The sequence below is a fragment of the Rhagoletis pomonella genome, unplaced genomic scaffold (genome assembly GCF_013731165.1).
Source record: "Rhagoletis pomonella isolate Grant_MI unplaced genomic scaffold, Rhpom_1.0 Rhpom_scaffold_00006, whole genome shotgun sequence".
Lineage (NCBI taxonomy): Eukaryota > Metazoa > Arthropoda > Insecta > Diptera > Tephritidae > Rhagoletis > Rhagoletis pomonella.
In genome coordinates, this window is record NW_023458560.1 from 57,155,591 (window position 1) to 57,177,792 (window position 22,202).

General features: G+C 35.9%; 1 protein-coding gene across 2 annotated transcripts in view; it reads left to right on the plus strand.

The window, feature by feature from the left end:
* Positions 1-21,932, plus strand: part of LOC118741000 — an 87,197-nt gene extending 65,265 nt beyond the window's left edge. The window contains exons 1-4 of one of the 2 annotated variants that reach the window (XM_036472782.1): positions 10,014-10,185; positions 11,086-11,267; positions 13,104-15,331; positions 18,739-21,932. In XM_036472782.1, the coding sequence (XP_036328675.1) occupies positions 10,052-10,185; positions 11,086-11,267; positions 13,104-15,331; positions 18,739-20,337 (4,143 nt within the window). In that variant the 5' untranslated portion in view covers positions 10,014-10,051 and the 3' untranslated portion in view covers positions 20,338-21,932. Of the gene's footprint in view, positions 1-10,013; positions 10,186-11,085; positions 11,268-13,103; positions 15,332-18,738 lie in introns of those variants that run through there. The other variant, XM_036472781.1, reaches the window with a different exon arrangement.
* The last annotated feature ends 270 nt before the right edge of the window (positions 21,933-22,202 follow it).

Below are 22,202 nucleotides of genomic sequence, written 5' to 3' on the forward strand. Positions count from 1 at the left end.
TTTATTATACGTTTAGATTATTTATTTTATTATTAGTCAAATTACATTTTACCTTAGAAACCCCGTGCGAGTATTTACGCACCAGTTCTTATCACCCTCACCCACCCTATACAGTAAATTGAAGCTTATCAAAAAATCATTCAACTTTTGCCAAGGAAGTTTTCGATTATTCCAGTAAACAATTTAAAAAAATGTTTTTTATGCAAACATTCGCGACTAATTCAGGACCCTTTGTTCGACCAAGTACCTCAAATATCTAGCAATTCTGGGTAAAACACTTAGCGGTATTTACTGTATGTACATATATCAAATTCTGAAAATTGTATTATGCAATTATTAAAAATTTACCAAAAATAATGCAACAAAACAAAGTAATCTCTTCACGAGTTTCCGCCCTCAAGCAAAGCCTCAATGGGCTTTGACAAAGTATGAATATTTGTTTATGTTTCTTCTTTTTTGTTTTTTCTTTTATCCGGTCAGTGCCCTAAAAATTACCAAATACACATACACATACATACGAATATGTATATAAAGAAATTAAAAAATGTATATAAATCAAATTTAAAAAAACTAAATAGAGAATGAGATATATTTACGTACATACATGTGTATTAGGGATGTTAATTTTTTCAATTTTTACGATCTCGGGATTTTCGGGATGTCGTTAGTTCAATACCGGCATTTAGATATTTATTATTTTTCAACAACTTAACATGAAAAAATTGCATCAATATGGTTTGAGCAGCTCTCCCAACATATAATAAATAATAAGTAAATGTGTTTGGAACGTACTTTTTTATTTAAAAGGCAGTAATTAAATTTGTATGCATTTAATAATACTTTAGTGTACATGTCCGATAAAATAATTTAAGGTATGTCGAAAAAAGCTCGATGTCAAAAAAAATTTAGTCAAAAAATTAATTTTCTGGTTGAAAGAAGTTCATAGTGGCAGAAATAAAAGAAGCGCCTTAATTCGACCAGTTTTGTCTATATTCCTTTTGTTTATTCGAAATTTAATTTTTTTTATAAAAGTCTACCTCATATTACATATAATTAACTGCATATAAATGGGTATTTCTCTGGTGTAATTATTTTTTTAAAAAGACTATAATTTCAAAGAAATTATTAATTCCAAAACTTATTTAAAAAATGCAGTTCAATGTTAAACAAAAAGATGGGTACCGAATGAAAGAATTTTTCGGGTTCTCAACGACGAATAGGAATTCAATGGGCCCCTTTAATCTATTTTATTTTTTTAAGCTAATAAAGTTAGTCCATGACATATAATTTTTTCAAAAATAAGAATTGCAAGGATATTCAAAAAATGGAATCTGTTTTAACTCTACAGAATCTTCTCTTTCATTTGATACGCATCGTGTTTTTTTTAAATTACTCATATCTTTCAAATTTCAAAGTTCTTTTAAAAAATCCTGACGTCGGAGAGAAAAATTAAAAACACAATTTTACTATATTTGGCCCTTGGTTTCGCAAATATATTGATTTTTTTTGTGTGCAAAATGGTCTGTCGGAAGGTATTACATGTATATTAAGCTACACATTTATAAAAAAAAACAAAAATGTTAAATATTAAGTAAACAAAAGAAATATTGCCAAAACTGGTCAACATAAAGCGTTTCTATTATTGCCACCAGTGTAAATTACAAATCCCGAAAATCCCGGGATTCTAATCAAATAATCCCCGGGATCCCGGGATTAACATTCCTAATGTGTAAATGAGAACACATGCACCTCTTATTAAGTATACATACATATGTTTTTAATATCAGCATAAACAGCGGATACCCATACGTCCATACAAATATTGCGAAGCGTAAGAGCCAACAAAAAATATGTTTTTGCCACATCTGTTTTGCTTTATAATGTTTTTTTATTTATTCAATTTTTTTTTGTTTTGTTCCGTTTTTGTTTTGCTATTTTCTAGTGTTTACCTTCTCTCCTATATAAGGGTGTGTATGAACAGGTTGACTTATAAACATTTTTACGATTCGTTAATTCATCTAAACGTTTAACTGCTTCCGATTTGGATGAACACGTTGGCAATTGTTGATGACATACTGCTAAGAAAAACCAAGTTAATAAAAATAAATAATATCGAAATGAAAAATAAAATTTTTTGTTTTTTTTTACAGTGTGTGTCAGATTAGAAGGGATCGATGCTTGCAGTGCTCTCAAAATGAAAGCAATCGGACATGAAGCAATCGAGACACATAAACTTAATTTTGGTTCATAGATTACGAATCTGTATAGCGTTCCTGATCTGGTCATTCAATTTTCGCCCACTTTCAAAAATATAACACGGTTATTCTGTTGGCAAAATGCTGTTACACAGTGTAATTGCTGCATTACCATTTTATTACTGTATACAGTTGTGTATAATTTCTTATAGAATCGGCCGATTCTTTCCCCATAAGCGAATTATCGGCATCGGTATCTGAAAAAGTGTATTCAGTCGGACTCTAAAAATTACACAGTGTTACAAAATAAAAAAAAATAAAAAAATGAACGAACTTTTTAAGTGACCTAGTACAGGTCGTAGAGCTGGCCGAGTAATTCACGAAACTGTTTTCAAATTTTTTTTTAACACCCTCAAATTCTTAACTTATCCTTAAAAAACACATTTTCGCATGACTTCCGGCACTAAACTATTTTTAGCTCGGTTATTTTTTAACCAATTTTAAGTTTTTATATGGATTTAAAAATAATAATTTTTGTACTTTTCAAAGAAATAATAAGTTTTGTGCGCGCACTGTAAATATGTGGGAAATTTTTGGAATATTTAAATCAGAAATTTGCACCAATTTTTATTATTTTTCCCACTTCTCCAACATTTTTGCCAAAATTTCAAAAGAGAGTAGTTTTTTTTAGTAATCGCTTCGAAAATAATAGGAAAAATAATAACCATTTGTGTTAACCTTATAACTTATAACAAAAATTTCCACTTATTTATAATGTACAAATATTTTTCTTTCCAAAGCCATATAAAAACTTAAAATTGGATAAAAAATAACAGAGCAAAAATGCGGGAAGTCACGTAAACATTGTTTTTTAAGAATAAATTGAGAATTTGAGGGTGTTACAAAAATTGTAAACGTAGTTTCGTGAATTACTCGACCAGCCCTACGACCTGTAGTAGGTCACTTAAAAGGGTCATGATCAGTGTAACATCGTTTTATTGTTATACTGGCCTCATTGAAAGGCCCTCCCTATTTGATAAATTTGAAATTTTACACTATAGTATAAAAAAAACCTTTTAAATTTGCATATTAATCACTCGCATACATTGATGGTAGGTGTGTATCTGAGAGGTAACTAACGGAATCTTATACATAAATAGGCATACATACTTACATGTTTTCTTTACACCCCTTTTACAGCTAAACTATACTTCTAAGGTTTAAAGGATTATATATTTCTCATATTTCTAATTAATTTTAAATTCAAAATTGTCACTAAAAGTATGCTTTAATATTGAACTGAATTAAAAAAACGTGCTGCAGTTTAGGAATAAGATTTATGTGTATTAAGATTCATACAAGGAAGAAAGTAAGGTTGAGTATGTAGAAGAAGAGAGGGAAAAGGCACAGATCAAAATAAGAGTAAAGAAACCTACTAAAAATAAAGACAAAGAGGAAGGTAAATTTAAATAATTAATATAATGGCAAAGTCGGAGGTGAATATGTAGATGAAGAAATTCATGAAAAAAAATAAATATATATAAATATAAAACTGAAAAACTAAATATAAAGATAAACATTAAGATAAAAAAAAAACGATAGATATAGAGAAAGTGATAGAGATGAGAAGATAAAGACAAAGAAAAAGATAAAATTGAAGAATGACTTTATGTTATGCAATGTTATGTTATGTCATCTTATATTTTGTTATGTTATATTAGGGGTATTCTCTGAGTCTTGCAAAGCCCTTGCATGGTGCACAGATTGCACGGATTGCACGGTTAAAACCGGTTTTCGTATGGGACAGCTTTGCAAACCGTGCAATCCGTGCACCGTGCAAGGGCTTTGCAAGACTCAGAGAATACCCCTATTATGTTTTAGTTTATTGCACAATATGTAAGTTGTAAGGTATTATCACACAAAGGGGAGTTACCTACAGTTTTACGTCGACTCTGAACGGTCTTTGTATTTTTATTAGAACCTCTTTTTCATGGCAGAATACACTCGGAGATATGCCCTCCTTGCCTGCCGCTATTAGAAAACACCTTTTTGTTGTTTTTTTTTATGTTCGGAAACTGGGTTTGAACCCAGGCCCTGCGGAATGGTAGAGCGCACTGCTAATCTCTACACCACTATGGGCCGTTTTCTGAAGTATCCTTTAACTTTAAAGCTCACTTTATATTTAAAGGTGGGATATAAAGCTATGTCTAAGGTTATGCATTTCTAAGTATGTTTCTTGGTTGCAAACCAATAATAAAATGCTTTACTTTAGATACAATCATAAATTTTAATGTAACCTTTAAATATAAAGTGAGCTTTAAAGTGACAGGTTACTTGAGAAAACGGCCATATGTTATATTATGTTATTGTAATTTTTTCAATGCATTTCACCTCAGTTTCATAAATCACCTCAACTTCCCTCATCTTCACCTCAACTCACTTTAAGTCACCTCACCCCCACTCCCCCCATTTCATCCCTGAACTCAATTCACTTCATTTCAACTCACGTCAACTCAACTCATCCCAACTAGTGTTTCACCTCAACTCACCTTATCTCACCTCAGATCAACTCAACTTATTTCAACTGAACTCAACTCCACTAAAAAATTTTAGAGGCGGAATTTCGACCGCTAGACGAACACTAGTATTTAAAAACCGCATTTCCAAAAACAAACAAAAAACAAATATGTCAATTTCTGATGATGACGATAGGTGGGTAGAGGAACGGCGCGAGAGTTGTAGCTTATTTTACTCGTAATTATATTTGTGTTGTTTGTTCGTGGCTTGGCAGAGGTGACTTTGCATACGGCTATCTAATTCGTCATTGCTAAATGAGAAAATAGACCGAATTTTCTTTTTACTCTTTTACAAAATAATCGGTGTAGAAGTTTATTCTTTCGGAGTTAGGCACGTTTTCTCACGTCTTGAAATTTCATACAATACCAAGTATATACCTACTCGTAAATATTTTGCAACAAACACTGCTAATTAATTATTCATAGAAACTCTCCGCTTAAATGACATATTTGAAGATGCAAGTGTAAACCACAAATATCTTATAGATGTCGGGTGATTCAAGTTCACATGGCAACTTTACAGTTTCATAAAATTTTGCTAACAAATGCAATTGTGACGGTTTTGATTATCTTGCAAATTTATCTATTTTTAATGGCTTTCCAAAAATATGTCAAATCATAATGGAGCTACACTTTTGTTGTATGTACGTAAATGCCGATGGTAAAAGCCATTAAAATTGTAACACTAACTGTTAGTGACAACCCCGCTGTGCTTGACTGGTTGTCTTGGCTTGGCTTGGCTTGGCTGACTGGCGTTGAGGTGTCTGTCGGCTGTGCGCGATGTGACGGCGGTGAATGCAATTAGCTACGCGTGTTGCAGAAATCCTTTATCCCGCCTCTTTATCTAAATTAAATGCTGTCGCACTAAAAATAGACAGTCAAACGGACAGTTGGCATTTACTTGCTTAGTTTATGTGCAAATGCAAATTGTTATAACAGAAGAAATGCAAAAATTATATCTGCACATAAAATTGCAAATGTAACAAAGTGTAAAAAGTGTGTCTTTGTAGCTGCATTTCTGCATTTGTACGACTAGGCAACTCATTAAAGCACAGCAGGTAATATTCGTGGCGAATAAAAGAAATATTTTTGCATATTTGCCATTGAAACACAACAAGCAACCCAATCAGCTGTTGCACAAAAACAAAACAAAAAAAAAAAACAAATGTTGTAAATTCAAAAAGCGCACAAAATTCATTGTCAAAAGCAACGTGTGGACAATGATGGGAAATGCATTTGAAAGCTTTGCAAAAAAAAAAAACAAAATACGCGCTTTTTTATGCTCTTCTAAGAAAACTAAACAAAACAATCACTTTTGTTTTGACATTTAATGATTGTCCATTGTTTCTTTTCGTTTTTTTTTTTTGTTTTTTCTTGTGTTGGTTGAAAAGTAGTAAATCGCCACTAAAATCCTACAATGTCGTGTGTGAAAAAATACTAAATAAAATTTGTGATTATGTGTCAACATGAATGTTGTGTGTGAAGGCAACCACAAAAATGTGTGTCAGCAAAGAAATATGCACATAATGCTTTGAAAACGTTCTATAAATAACATAAGAAGAAATGTCAAAAACAGCGCGAAATTATGCGTGGGTGTAGAAATGCACGCAACAAAGAACCTCGCTATTTATTTTTAGTGTAACTAATTTATAGTGGAGGGTAATCAAAATTTGGTTTTGATATTTTGTATGCCATTATTATTTCTGAATCTCCCGCCTTTCGTGGGAGTTCTCACAGTTCACTGTCGAATCGGAATGCAGTAAGACTAAAAATACCCGAAGGTTGATGATAATTCACCATTTGCATGACTCAAATTGAAGTATCTTGACACGATGCGTCTAATCAATTAAGTAGTAGTATCAGAAATGACAACCTCTATGCCCCCTTGAAGGGTTGGGTAGAAAATTATTAGGGTTCAATATTCTGTATTCAAAACTCTGTATGTATTTTAATATTCGGTATTTCAAAAGTCTGTTTGGGAAAATCGGAAAGCCATATTGCTTTCCCATTTTTTCGTACAGAATTTTGTAAAAAAAAAATGTTGGCTATGCATACACTTCTTTTTTTATCCATATGTTTTGCGATTTTTCAATAGAGAATTCCGTAAAGCAAATTATACACACACTTACATAGTTTATATTAAGGTAATGCAGGCAACCGCTGTGGTGTAGTGGTTAGCAGAGCGCGCTAACATTCCGCAGGGCCTGGCTTCAACCCAACATCCAAAAAAAATAAAACACCAAACAAGTTTTTTCTAATAGCGGTCGAGCCTCGATAGGCAATGGCAAACCTCCGACTGTATTTCTGCCATGAAAAACAGCTTCTCATAAAAATACAATCGCCGTTCGGGGTCAGCGTTAAACTATAGGTCCTTTCCAACATCAAGGCGCACGCCACATATCGGAGGAGAAGCTCGGCCAAACACTAACATATGTACATATGTATGTATATAGTACATACACTATAATACGGCAAATAAGTAGTTCGCTCTCTTATTCGTAATTCGCACTCCAATTACCCTTCGGATTACGTAATTCGCCATACAAAATTTTGAGAGCGAATTACCTCACACTTGTTGGTAATCTTGACCCAACTACCATGCGAATTACGAGCAAATCGCTGCCGTCTCTAATTTTAATCGGAAATTTATCGAAACCAGCTCACAAATAAAAACTAGCACATTTTCTGAGTACTAAAAGTAAAATTAATAAATTGGTACATCACCAATTTAATACAAAAACTTATAAATTTTTTTGCAATAACTTACATCTTGCATCAATTTTGTAGCGAAGAAAAAAAAAAACATAACACAGAGACAAAGATTTGTCCAATCGAATTAAGAATGTGCGCAAGTGGATGGGGTAATTCGCGATCATAATTGGGTGAGCGAACAAAGTACATGATTCACGGCGCCGTATGAAAGCCATATCCTGCCAAGTAGCAACCAATTTGGCGTAGACTTTATGGACCAAAAATCGGTCCTATCGAGTGTTTGTAGGCACAGTTCATAGATAGGAGATTTACATATGTAAATGATCCTATCAAAATTACCCTTATTTTAGCAGAGAGGCGTCGCTTTATACTTCTCAGGTATTTTGGAGTTCATCTGTTTGTAAATACATATTTACATACATAAAATAGTTATGTAAACACGTTTTGTATGTAGAGACTCGGATAAGTATTTACTATTCCTCTTCAATTAATTATGCTTATTGAAATTCAAATGGGTAAGTATCTACGCGCTGCAGCTGATAACATATGTACATGAAACATATATACATATATCAAATACCATTGCTTGCTATCTACGTCATAGTATGTAATACATGCTACATTAGGGTGGCCCAAGAACGTATTGGAAAATTGTTTTTTCGTGGAAATGGCAAGAAACGACCGCAATTGGTTCAAATGCCAAACAAAGAGTAAATACTTACTTTTTTAATTATGGGCCACCTTAATGCTATATACTATGTATGTATGTATCGTCTCGCACAGGTATGTTACTTACGGCAGGTTTTTCAGAATAGAGATGAAGTTTGGAATGCAATTTCTAAAAAACCGCTCCGATAGATTTTCTCCACAGTCTCGGAGAATGCTTCCAGTTCTTTAACTGCATATTTAATTTTTATTGTTTATGATTTTAGAGTTTATGAACGATTTTCTTTTTTTCTCGTATGGTCGACAAAATGTGTTAAAAATGTGTACAAAATTAACGACACTTTTTACTCAATATCTCGAAAACTAAATTAGATGTACAAAAATGGATTCCGCCATTTGGAGGATCTTGATTAGTCAATGTCGCGGAAACTAAAGGAGATCTTATTTAAAAAAAATAAGTAATTCGTTAAAATGGCGTTTACGACAATCTTTTATCCAGGGGACGGTATGCACATTAGGGTGGTCCAAAAGAAATTGTTAAAAACGTTAAGCTCTGAATACCCGTATTTTTTGTTTTTTTTTTTAGAAAAATTATATTTAGAACTGTCTCAAAGCCCATGAAATTTTCCATGTATTTTATATGGGGAAAAAACATTTTTTCGTAGAAATGGTATCTAAAGAATTCTAGAAAATTAATATTTGTCGATTGGAAAATTCTGTTGCTCTCCAGCAGACAATAAGATAGTGATTTTGGGGATCTATAAAAAATAGTTAGTGTTAAAAAATAGTTAAATAAACAATTGGGTATTTTAATTGGAAGTCTCCTAAACAGTAACAGAGTTTTCCGATCGAAAAATATTGATTTTCAAGAATTCTATGTCATTTCTAGGAAAAAGTGTTTTCCCCATATAAAACACATGGAATACTTTATGGGCTTTGGGGCAATTCTCAATATAATTTTTTACCATTTAGAGGAATCCTAGGGAGTGAGAGCTTAACATTTTAAACTCATATTTTCCGCGCGTGTATTTTTGGACCAACCTAATGTTCATTCATTCATACTAACTTACTAGTATGTAATTGTTATTTTTTTAGCTTTACCTATAGCTCATTACAGTACATAAGTATTTCGGCGGTGAAATTTTAATTCTTTTCATTTTTGACGAATGAGTTACAACAACTTACTCTTATTGTTCTTACCACTTTTATGCATACACATGTACATATGTATGTATGTGTAAAAGTAAATACATTTAAATACAAACAAATGTATCTTTACTGCATGTTTACTCGAATTTTCGATTATTAAATTCTTATCATTTCAGCAGTGTGTTTCCACTAAAACTGTAACGCTGACGTGTTTTAAAATTATACGCGAAACCTCGACACTTGAGTGCACAAAAATTTTAAACTTTGCAATCAAAAGGTTTTGCGCTTTTTAACCAACTTAATTGATTGATTGACTTATATATTTACAAACATGAGTACCAAATGTATGACGCTTAAAACTGTATGCATTACTTGCATTTTTTACTGATAAAACAATATATTTTCATGATTTTTCCAAAAGTCAACCGCATTTGCCCACTTTTTGGCTATTTTTGCTGGTGCTAATCAGAAGTGTTAATTCATTTATTGTATTGTAATTGATTTATTTGCCAACATCTTGTACGAGTACTGTATGTTGGGTATTCATTCACAAGCTGTTTCTATTTCATAAATTCTTCACAAACCAAGTGGTGTTGTGGGGTTTGTAATCTACGTGTATCTCAGTGGATATGTCCTTAACAATTGCTTGAATATCTACATATGTATGTGCGTGTGTGCATTTATTCATATATATATATTTTTGTCATAGAATCTTTGTGCAAAATAAAAATCGTACAATTGTAATCGGAAATAATGTTGCTGAAAATCGTAACAAATTTCGTTTGCGGTGAACTGAAGAAAGTCAAAACGAATTTGACTATGTTTTTGATATTCTTCTGGGTGATTTGGTTTTCGCAGTTGATTGCCATATCGACGATGTTTCTCAGGTAAATGCACAAGTGTGAACTACATACATATGTACATACACTGGCGGCAGAAATAATGGACTCGTCGTACTTTGAAGAGTTTTAGCTATATTTCTTTAGTTTCATTTATGTTTAATATTTTTTTATAAAAGCTAAGGTAGTTATACAACAAACATCATACAAATCCGCTTTTAAAACTTTGAACAAAAATTATAAAAATTCGACAAGTTTTCACAAAATTTTCAAACTTTTTATTCAGAATTTTTAGAAAAATTTTAGTTATGCAGTTTTGTAGCCTATTCAATTTTAGAGCAAGTTTCAATTGACTACAAAATACCGGTGATTTTTAAGATTTTTTTTCAGACGGTGACACACATTTTTTCCCATACAAAGTGTGCTCGAAAATTTTTTTATATGGAAGAGAATGCCTAGCATTGTCAACAAAAAAAAATGGCTACAAAACTGCATACTAAAAATTTTTCTGAATAAACAGTTTGAAAATTTGGTGAATATTTGTCGAATTTTTATAATTTTTATACAAAGTTTGAATAGGGGATTTATATGGTATTTGTTTGTTGTATAACTAGCCAGGCTTTTATAAAATAATATTAAACATGAAATAAACCAAAGTAATATAGCCAAAACTCTTCAAAGTAAGGCTAGTCTATTATTTCTGCCGCCGCTGTATGTATATGTATACTATTTATGTAAACCACAGAAATTTTTCAACACCTCAAAAGCAGTATTATCCATAAAACTATCCTGTTAGCACTGAAAAATATTTAGAACAAACTAATCCACAAAGTTACTTAAATTTTACTAACTTGAACCTTTTCGTCAATATGGGATTAATTATTCCTTTTGCGCTTAAATTTCCTTCTTACTTATTAAAGCCCTATTCTTTTCTCTTTGCATTTGCAGCCTGCCCGATATCACAGAGATCCCCACAATCACGGTGACTGAGTTGCCACTGGAGCTATTGGAGCCAACGCGCGGCAACATAGACGCGCTAATCATTGATGCAGCAAAGGAAAGCATTGCGCGAGAACATGAAAATCGTACGATGGAAATGTTGGAGAATAGCAGCGAGGTGATAAGAAAAGGTATGTACAAAGGTAATTCACTTAAGGCTTTTATTATATACATAAGTATGTACAATAGTGTGCATCACTCTCCATCCACAAAAAAAATCTCTCTTTTTCCATCGGAAATATGAAATTATATTTTAAGGCTTCCGCCAAAATTTTTCGGGAAAATATTAAGATTTACCTGAGCTGGACCTATACCTACACAAAATGTCATGTGGAATCCGTGTGGCGCTTAGGACCACTCCCACTCTGGGACAGCATGCTTAAGATAGCACCTGTGGATATCGCTGGTAAGGCAGCTGCTGCAAGGGCGGCAGTCAGACTTAGAGGCACGGGTTGCCCAACTGACTCGTGGTCTGGACACTCTAGTATGCTCGGCGGCTTTGACTTCATCCCTGGCTACACATTACTGCGTGTCTAGCCTAGCACCAGCTAGTTTATAATTTACACACATCTCATCAAGGGATGAGTGGGCGGTGGTTAAGAGGGGGACACCGGTGAACTTTACATGGATGGGTCGAAGTTTGACGGAAGAGTGAAATCTGTGGAGGGATCTCTACATCAACCTCAAACTTAGGCTTTCAGACCACTGTAGTGTTTTTCAAGCGCGGGTTGTTGCTATTAAGAAAGCGGTCGATTGGCTGTTTTGGGCGCGCTGGTGGTGAGGAAGATGAACATCTACTCAGACAGCCAGGCGACAATCAGTGCCTTGGGCTCACTTATGCCGTAACCCCCTTTGGATATCGCAGGAAATCGTGCGGTGGATGAGCTGGCCAGATACGACACCCTCGAGTCATTATCGCCAAGAAAAATGAGTGTAGAAGCTCACTTGAGCTCACGAATCCCTGAGGTCTCAGCTGCATGAAGAACGGCGAGGTGAAGTCAGCTGAAAAATTCCTCTTAGACTGCCTAGCTTTTGCCAGATTTCGGCTTAGGCACTTGGGTTCGTAATTTCTGACTAGTTCGGAGGAGCTCTGCGGTATTAGCATCTTCCGCCTGTGTCTCTCGCTATAAATTGGTAGTTATCGTTCGCAGTGGTATCACAGAGGAGATCGCGGTCTAAGGGAGTCCCTTAACAAGGGAGAACCACCTTAACCTAACTTAGCATAAGCTAGGGTCAGCAAAATTAATTAGGTGATCAATTAGTTTTCGAGTTATTCTCAAAAATGTGTGGGTCAAATAACTTGATACAACGGTAGCAAGCACCCTTTGAAAAAAGCTCTTAAATCCTCAATAATATTTATCAGAATTTGACAACTTTTGTCTGCCTAGCCGTGCATGCGCAGACCCATTTATGCTGCTCTTTGAATTTTGTCGTTCGGCGATTGCAACGATATTTTAATTAATTCGATAATTTGTATACAGTATTTCAAAAGCATCTAAATAGCACCTTATTCCTATATTTATTTCGAAAAAAAAAATAAATATCTAGCTGACCCACAAGCTGTTTCCGTATTTCTCGGAAACCAATTGAGCACCTGAAATTATTTTGGTGACCCCCAAATAGCACCTAAAAAGCACATTAATTGCCAATATTAACTGTCACTTGGGTCGTCCAGGTTGAAGGACGTTTCCATCGACGATTGCCTTTTCGATAAAAAATATCTATCAGTATAAATCTAGCAGAAATTTCAATGGAGGCCATAATCTCATTATCAAGGTCTAGATTATTTATTTAACCTGGTCAGCCATCGGGGGAAAACTCGTCATTCTCAAGAAGAATTCTCAACATGTGTATTTGCCAAATTGCATTTTTTTTTTTATAATACGGAGAGTTTACCCTCATAGTTAAAAAAAAAAACGATAATAGTGCATACTTTACCATATCATTTTAATTCCAACTCTTTGCAGACGAAGAAATCATCAAATTTGACGACTCCGGTGGCGATGAAAAGCTGCAGCCTTCGCAATTCGACGCAGATCTCACTTCAAGTGAAATTCCACAAAACATTCCAAATGTAAATGTCACCAACGCGCCACCGCCTGATCAACCAGCAATGCCAACGCTGCCTACACAAAAAGAGGGCGCCAGCCCATCGCCTACCGCCGCTACAACAGCCGCACCAGCTGGCGATGATAACAACGCAGGCAGCACTGTGAATCTCACCGTCGAAGAGGTGCCCATACCCGTCTTCTCAGAGTGGGCGCAAAAGCAAATGGAAGCTGCCGAGAAGCAGCAGGCGAAAGAGCAAGAAGTGGTGCACACATCCACGCAAAAAAAGAACCACACCAATGGGGATGGCAAGCGGCCGGCGCCGTTGAAAATGCGCAACAAGAACTATGCCTCACCCGACTGTGGCGCCAAAATAATCGCCTCCAATGCAGATGCGAGCAACACAGGCGCAGTGCTGAGCTCCTCTAAGGACGAATATATGTTGAGTCCGTGTGGCAATCGCCTTTGGTTCGTAGTTGAACTGTGCGAGGCGATACAAGCGCAAAAAGTGGAGTTGGCCAATTTTGAATTGTTTTCTTCGTCGCCGAAAAATTTCACAGTGGCCGTTTCGAATCGCTTTCCCACACGCGATTGGTCGAATGTTGGACGTTTTATAGCGGAAGACAAGCGCACGGTGCAGAGTTTCGATTTGCATCCGCACTTATTTGGCAAATTCGTACGTGTCGACATACATTCACACTACTCCAAGGAACACTTCTGCCCAGTCTCACTTTTTCGTGTTTTCGGCACATCCGAATTTGAAGCTTTCGAAACCGAGGACACACCGCATGGCGATCTGGATGACTTTGACGATGAATTTGGACAAGAGCAAGTGCATGCAAAGAGCACCGACACGAATCTCTTCAAGTCCGCCTCCGAAGCAGTGTTCTCGATGGTCAAGAAAGCTGCCGAAGTGCTGGTAAAACCAGCTCACCAATTGAATGCAACGCTGTTGGCGCGCACGCAGACGCCTTCAACTCAATGTCACACACCAGCGTCGGGACAATACAGTTGCAGCGACTGTAATCCGCCACTGGTGGAGCGCATCAACAATGTACTCTCTTGTGAATACCATCAGGTTCAAGCGCTGCTCAAAGTACCGTGGCTGCTGAAAGATCTTCTGAGTACGCGCATATGTGCCAAGCGCTATGGCATTGAGCTGGAAGCAAAAATTGTCAATGAACGTTGCGCGAATAATCCACACAGCCATGCACTGGAAATGGATGTGAAACATAGCTACTACTTGAATATGTTACCCGCGGAATATGTGGGCGCGCTTTGTCAACTGCTGGGCGCGCAAGATAAAACGAAATCAACTGCAGCCGCTGCACAGAGTACGCAAGACGGGGGAACGGTCGCCGCGGAACAGCCATTGAATCTGACCATCGACAAGAAATTAAAAAAAGATGATTTCAAAATAATCGACGGCACGCAAAAGAGGTTGGTGACGCCAGAGCAAACCTATGAGGGAGGCGGCATTTCAGCCGAGAGCACTGCGTCACCGTCTAGTGGTGAAGGCGCGCTGCCAGTCTCAGCAAGTCCCGTCGGCAGCGGCGAAGGCGACGGCGAGCAGCTGGTGCGTCCACCACAAGCGAACATAGAAGAAGCAGCAGATACCACTACTAAGGCACCACACACTGGCAGTGGAAAGGAGCCAACACCTGATGTAAATATATTCAATGTACCTGCATCTAAAGAACAGCGACCACCAAAAGCAGCGCAATCAAATGAGCCAACCACCACGGAGGAAGCGAGTAGCAGCGAATATAGCGGCGACGGCGTTAGTAGCAGCGGCGCCAACATTGGCACTACCGCCTTACCTCCGACTGCGAGCACAGACGCACACAAAGCACCAGCTGATGGCGCAAACATCGATGACACACTTACGCTGCAGCCTACTCCAGCGACAACAGCCACGCCACCATCGTCATTGGGGTCGCGCAATGAAGAGGATTCCGCCTCGTGGGAAAATATCGATAACCTAATCACCTCAACGACGGTGGCGCCGGGAAATGGTGGTGGCGGTGGTGCATCGTCTGGTGATGTTGGTGCGCAAGGCAATCAGCCGGGTGTGAATTTACAACAGAAAATACCCAGTGGTCCGCAGTCGGAGAGCGTATTTATACGCCTTTCAAATCGCATTAAGGTGAGTGCTTAGATTTACTATACCTAAGAAAAACAAGTGTGTAAATTTATCTATTGGAAATTCTATTGAAACGAACCTTTAAACTTTACTTTATGAAAAGTGTTTCGGTTCGGATCAAACATTTGTGAAAAATTTTGGTACACTTAGTGTTTCAGTTAATTAATAGAAAAAAGCAGTTTCCCGGTTCAAAACCGGTTCACGTCCATGCTTTTAGCAATGACTTCAAAAATTAAATTAAATAAAAAAAAATGATTTTAAATATAATGAAAATTAAAAGAAAATTTAACTAAAAAAGAAAAAAATTAAATTTTAAAAAGTAAAAATTAATAAAGAAAAGTTTCTACAAATTAAATGATATTAAAACTTCTATGTAAATGTATATTTCTTTTTAAAACAGAAAATAAAATAAAAATATGGAATTTATTAAAAACAGAAAAACATAAAATAAGATCCTAAATACTAGATAAAATAAAAATTTTTTTTTTCTTTTTAAAATAATAAAATTTAAAAATTAAAAAAAAAATTAAATAAAAAAAAATATTACAAAATAGAGAAAAAGTTATAAATTAAAAATATAATTTAAAACAATAAAAAAATATATTTTCTATTTCAAACCAAATTTAAAAGTTAAGAGGAAATTTAGTTTAAAAAAAGAAAGAAATTTTGTTCACTTCATCATGGCAGCTGTCGGAGCAACGCGAGCAAAATTATATACAAGCACTTTCTGTCAAGAGAGATTTTCACCATGAAAGTTGGCAAGGGAGCTTTTGTAAGACTCTGGCTAAGATAGTAAAAAGTTTTTCGTTAGACAAATAAAAGACAGTTGGCAAGATAGTACGAAAGACTTTTGTTATTCTAGCACTTACGTCTTTGAAAAAAAAGTCTCATTCACCACTCGTGGTGAAAAGCCATTTTGAGAGAAAAATTTTTTAATAGCGGTCGCCCCTCGGCAGGCTATGGCAAACTTTACCGGTTTTCCTTAAAATCGGGTTTGTATTAGCAAGGATTTTAACAAAATATTTTATAGATGAACTCTAGATGGTAGTTGGAAAGATGTCAAAATGTTTCTCCTACTTTTAAAGTTGGTATTATTAATTTGATAAAATCCTCCCTAGCAAATTTATTTGCTCTAGGAAATTACTATACTTATACACTTTTATCTTTACCGGCTGTTCTACTGCCTTGAGTACTCCTTGTGCTCTGAAGATTAAGTCTTATGTATGTAGAAGACCTTAGAATATTATTTCTAATTTGAATCAAAAGTTGTACCATAAAATTTCACGGTACATTAAAATCTAAAAGTAACTACTTAGCATATTTGCTATTGATCGTCAATGCTGCCCGTGGCTATCAATGAAGTTAACCACCTTATTACTTCGTTGCTACCCTGACACACTTTTTTACCTCCTCGTATTTGGAGTTCACTTTTATTTTTTTCCTACCTTTTTCAGTTAACTTTTCTATTTACTGGCTATTACAACTACAATCCTTTGCTCCTTTTACCCTCTGTGCCCGTTGCACGGCGACTAGGCGGGTATTAATAATGGCAAATTTGCGTGTTTGAAATTGTTTCTCCGTTTGGCTTAACTAACGCAAGGCTATTTGATTTCTTCACGTAATTCTTCTTGTTTATTAGACACCATATGATTTGTGGTTGTAGGTGAACGGTTTTTTTTTTTTGTGTTGTTTTGGTTGCTATTACGCAGGACTTGCAATCAGTCGTATAAGCAGTAAAACAGTGTGTTAAAATTATAAAAAATTCCAAAAAAATACATATGCGAAATTTTTTTTAATTTCTTCTCATTTCGGTGAAAGTAAATTCTCTTAAAAACGCCTAAGATTCTAACTTCTTTGTGAAAAAAAAACTTAAAAAAATAATTACGGTCTTGACGCCGCTCTTAGCACTCAGTATCTCTGTACTCTGTAATTTTGCCAATGTTAAATACTGTTCCCACCTACGAAAATTATCCTTTCGTGTTTTTCGCCCAGGCAATGAAGAACCCCTTAAAAAGTTTATTTCGCAGTCAATCCCAAAAACTGTTCCCAACTTTCGAAAATTTTCTTTTCAAGCCTGTTAAACCGTGAAACAAAAATAATGGCAATCTTGCGCTATTAACCAAAAAAACTGTTCCAGGTTTAGAAAATTTTGTTTTCTAACCAAATTTTAGTTAGTAAATAACGTTGGGCGATTTTCTAAGTGATTTAACATGGGATTCGACAAAATCGTCTGTATAAATTGAATTTTAATTTTCTGGAAAGCGATAAAATCGCTTTAAACTTTTGTTGAATCGCTTACAAAATCGCCTCATATAAACTCTGCTTAAAACTCTTCCCATCTCTGGGGCAGCTTCTTTTTTTACTAAAACTTTTAGAAATGCAGCGTTAGTCTCGCGCACGATAGCCAATAAAGCATTTATACCTCCAGTATTGACTGTTCTCACATGAAGGATAACTTTTTTTCTTTTAAATATTATTACTTTTTTTACTTGCATTCTTGCACTATATATCGTTAGAAAAATCTGTTCCGACTTTTTGAAAATTCTAGTCAAAGATTTCTGTTTACAGATTAAGGCCTTAATCCACTCATATACCTCACTTTCCCCAGTTTTGAAAAAAAAAAAAAATTGCATGTTATCCCCACCAAAAAAACTGTTTCCATTATCGAAAAGTTTATTTTCGATTTAATTCAATTAACAATTTTTCTTCACTATCACTCTTACCGACTTTGCGTATTTCAGAAACGTATTTATTAAACTGTACCCACCTTGGAAAATGCTATTCTACCTGAAACTTTAACTAACCACTGAGAATTTATTGTTAGTCTCCGACTCGCAATCCTAATTAGCAATGATGTCCCAGCATAAACTGTTCTCATATGCAGATACACTATTTTTACTTGTTATAACTATTTTTTAAATCTAACTAAAAACTGTGCACTGCACGGATTTGCAATCGTGCGTTTTATAAAGAAAACAACTGTTCCCACTTTTTGAAAAACATTTATTTTGCTTTAGATTTTCTATTGAACATTTATGTTCACAGTTAAAGTTTTTTTCTTTTTATATGCAGTTTTTCTGACATACGGTGTTTCTGTTCCCAGTAAGAGTTCTACTTGGTTTTGACTACTTGAAAGATAGCTTTAAGCGTACCTACCCTTAGTAAAAAAAAGATTACTTTTTATTGAGTAGCTTCCTGAATTTAAGTCTGTTATTTGTTACTTTCGCTTCACTGTTCAATAGCGCTGCTAACACACTTTCACTTAGCTCACTTAATCCTTATGCTTTCAGTGTCAGTTCAACTTCAGGTGCCTTTGCACTATATTTATACGCTCATATGTACACTCATACTTATAAAAACATTCTATCACTCATTCAAATAATGTTGTTTCTACTATTCTAATCCTGCAGGCGCTTGAGCGGAATATGTCTCTGTCCGGTCAATACCTGGAAGAATTATCGCGACGCTACAAAAAACAAGTTGAAGAACTTCAACTCACACTCACCCAAACAGTGCAAACGGTACGCACGCTGGAGGAGCATACGCGTCGACAAAGCGAGCTACATCAGCTGCTCGCCCAGCGCAATGCCCAGCTGAAGGACGAGCTAGACGATTTGTCGCTGCAGGTGCACGCATGCATTGTGGTCATAATTTTTGTAGGCGCCTTTGTATTTCTTGTTCTTATGGTGAGTATTATCTTCTATCGTTCGATGCGACGCGAAACCAAGGAAGTGTTGACGCTTTACGCCAAGGCGAATAAGAAGAAGACAGCCAACGCGGTGGCCGCAATGCAGAGAAAACTAAATCGACGCAAATCATTTGAAGACTTCTCCGATCATCAGCAAAGCGGCGAAAAATTGCGACGTCCCAGTGAAGAAGCGCTTATGATACTTAAGGAACGTAGTGGCAGTGGCGGTGGTTATGAGGCCATTGAAACCGTTGGTGATGCAGCGAAGAAGAATACGTCACAGCGCCAACGGAAAATCTCCGTGTGTTATAGTAGCAATGTTGGCGCCAGCAATCACTGCACAAGTGACGCACCCGGCACTCAAAATGTTAAATTGCGGCGCAAGGGGGAGAAGCACTCGTGGCCAAATACTGAACACGCGCAACAACAGGCGCGTCGCCATCTAGCGCAGCTGCACGATGCTGCTACAGAGTTAGTGGAGAATTCCGATAGATTAAATGGCCGTCCACCACGTGCGCCTTTGTTAAATGGCAGTGGCAGCAAATCCAAACGAAAACCGCAATTGCCACGTCGACAAGCGTCTGTGTCACATGAGTTTATGGGTGGCTTAAATAGCACCGCACCGGCGGCGGAGATTAACGCCGCTGAATATGACGAGAGTCTACGACTTGAAGAGGATGACCTTGACAATTTTATACCAACATCCGATTTGGCGTATAACGAATTCATGCCTGAGGGACCATCCGGCTATCAGGTGGACGATGGCGTAGAGGTGCAGAATGCAGATAACAAAAAATCAGGCAAGAAGCTAAGTCGTCTCTCAGCACCCAATTTCTTTAAATCACCCTTCGGCAAGAGTCGCAATAAATTACGTGGCACGAAAACGGCAAAACATCCGCATGAATCCACCTCTTGGGAATGGTATCGCTCAAAGAATTCAGAGCCGAAAGCACTAAGTGGCTCGGCATCCGCCAGTGGTGGCTTCATGCGTGCCTCGCCAACCAACAGCTTAGATTCATCATCACTCTCGGAGATTTTGTTACCCAATAGCCGCACTGAGAATTCATTTCGCATACTCGAGGAGGCTATATTGTCGTCGGGCGAGAGCATAGCGGCCAGCAGTGGAGCAACGGCGGCGACGGCAGCAACGACACCGACTGGAACCAATACCACGGACAATGGTAACGGTAATGCACATAGTAATGGCAGTTATAGCAATGGCAGTAGCATCGCTAGTAATAGCAACCGCAGTTCTAATTCATCTACATCGACGAAAAAGAAAAATCGTAGCTTCAATAAGATATTTCGTAAAGTATTTTAGATAACGACTGAGGTGTGTGGAGGAAGCGAGGCTTTTTTTTTGTTGTTTTTTTGTAGCTTTGAATAAAATTTATAATTTCACGGGTCAGTTCAGTTTAGTCGCGCATTACTCAAAGTTCAAAAGTAATTTTCTGCACATCAAAATTTCAGTCTGATATTACTTCTATAATAAGTGAGAATTCGAACACAGTGAGTGTCAGAAGAATGTAGATTATATGAATTTTTTTTCAATTTTTTTTTATGAAAAATGCTATAGCCTATTAACTACCATAAACATTGGCTTTTTAGAACAGATTTAATTCAATTAGTTCCAGTCTAGCAAAGAATTGTAGGTTACCACGGTGTACAAAAACGAAAAGGTCTTATAATATACCTCTGTAGAAAGAAAATTATATGTTTCGCGTTAGATATAACTCCTCCACTTAAGTAGCAAAGGACATACAACTGTACAACTACTCACAGACAAAGGGACACACTAAAAAAAGCATTTTGTTTATACTCACCATTGGGGCATTCACTTCGATATCTTAAGTGTCTTATTGTTATATATCGTAAATTTTTAACGGCTAAAAATATATTTCGTAGGCTCGCAGGGTTCCATAAAAGTTATTTATGAATTCTCACGCTGGTAAAAAATAGTTGGTACTGTTTTCAAGTTTACTAAACATATTTAATCTTGTTTACTACATGCAACAATACAACCATTGGCGTAGACAGGTAGGAGCAGGAGGGTGCTCGAGCCCAGCCCCCCTAACTTTCAAATTTTTCCTATATATATAAAAATAGTACCCTGAAATGCCAGCTTAATGGGGTCGAGCCCAACCCTAAATTCTTGAATTCCGTACCTCCAGGTCTTGTTTCAAACCCGTTCCCCATTTCCCGCCATAAGTTGGCTTATGCCGAGCTTCCAGTAGGAAATGGCAACATTTTTATATACAAAGTTTTTCATTCAGAATAGTATGGCATGGCATTAAAAATTTTAGTAAAGCTGTTTCCAAATATATTTTTTTAAACGGCAAAAAGTTTTGGCATTTAAATGCCTTTTTGAAATTTGGCATTTTGTGGAACGCGAATATTTTTAGTCCCAAATTTGTCATCAAAATTGTTGTCAAAGCGTTTTTACAGCCGTAGAAATTGTATGAAAATGTATATAAAAAGTAGTATGTTGGGCTATACGTTCATAGACTCTGACAAAGTTTAAGGTTATACATACATACATACATACATACATATTAAGTTTTTAATTTTTGTTAAAATATTTCGTCTAGTGAAATTTGGTTGCTTGTATGTTTTTCACTTTACTTAAACTTTTCATTCAACATGTACTCGTAATATTAATTGCATTGTTTTAACTAAACTCTGTTTTAATATCAAAGCTTATGCTAATTGCTTTGCTACCGATTAATTTGAATTATATCATTATCAATATAGTCTACGCAATCATCAACAAACGCTTCTACTTATTAATTTTTCATTATTATTATCATCAAAATACGCCAACATGTGCTTGCCTATCGATGTTCTTAAACAATTTTTTTTTTTCGTTTCTGTTCTATTTTAAAATAATTCAATATGATTTAATTTTTAATTTAGTTTTTAGTTAAGGAGACACTGCGAAAAAAAAGAAAACAACAATCTACGAAGGCAAAGAAAAAACTACATGCATACATACAGTGACGAGCAAAACTGTAACATGGAGTAACACTTTTTATTTCAGCCGTCGCTATCTTTCCAAGTTCCAACGACATTCATACTGTTGTTGTATATTTTTATTGGTACATCTTTGCTTCCTCTGTCATAACGATTTGAAGTCAATTCAACAACATTAACAAAACCAGCTGACGAAAATGTAAATTAAGGCAAATG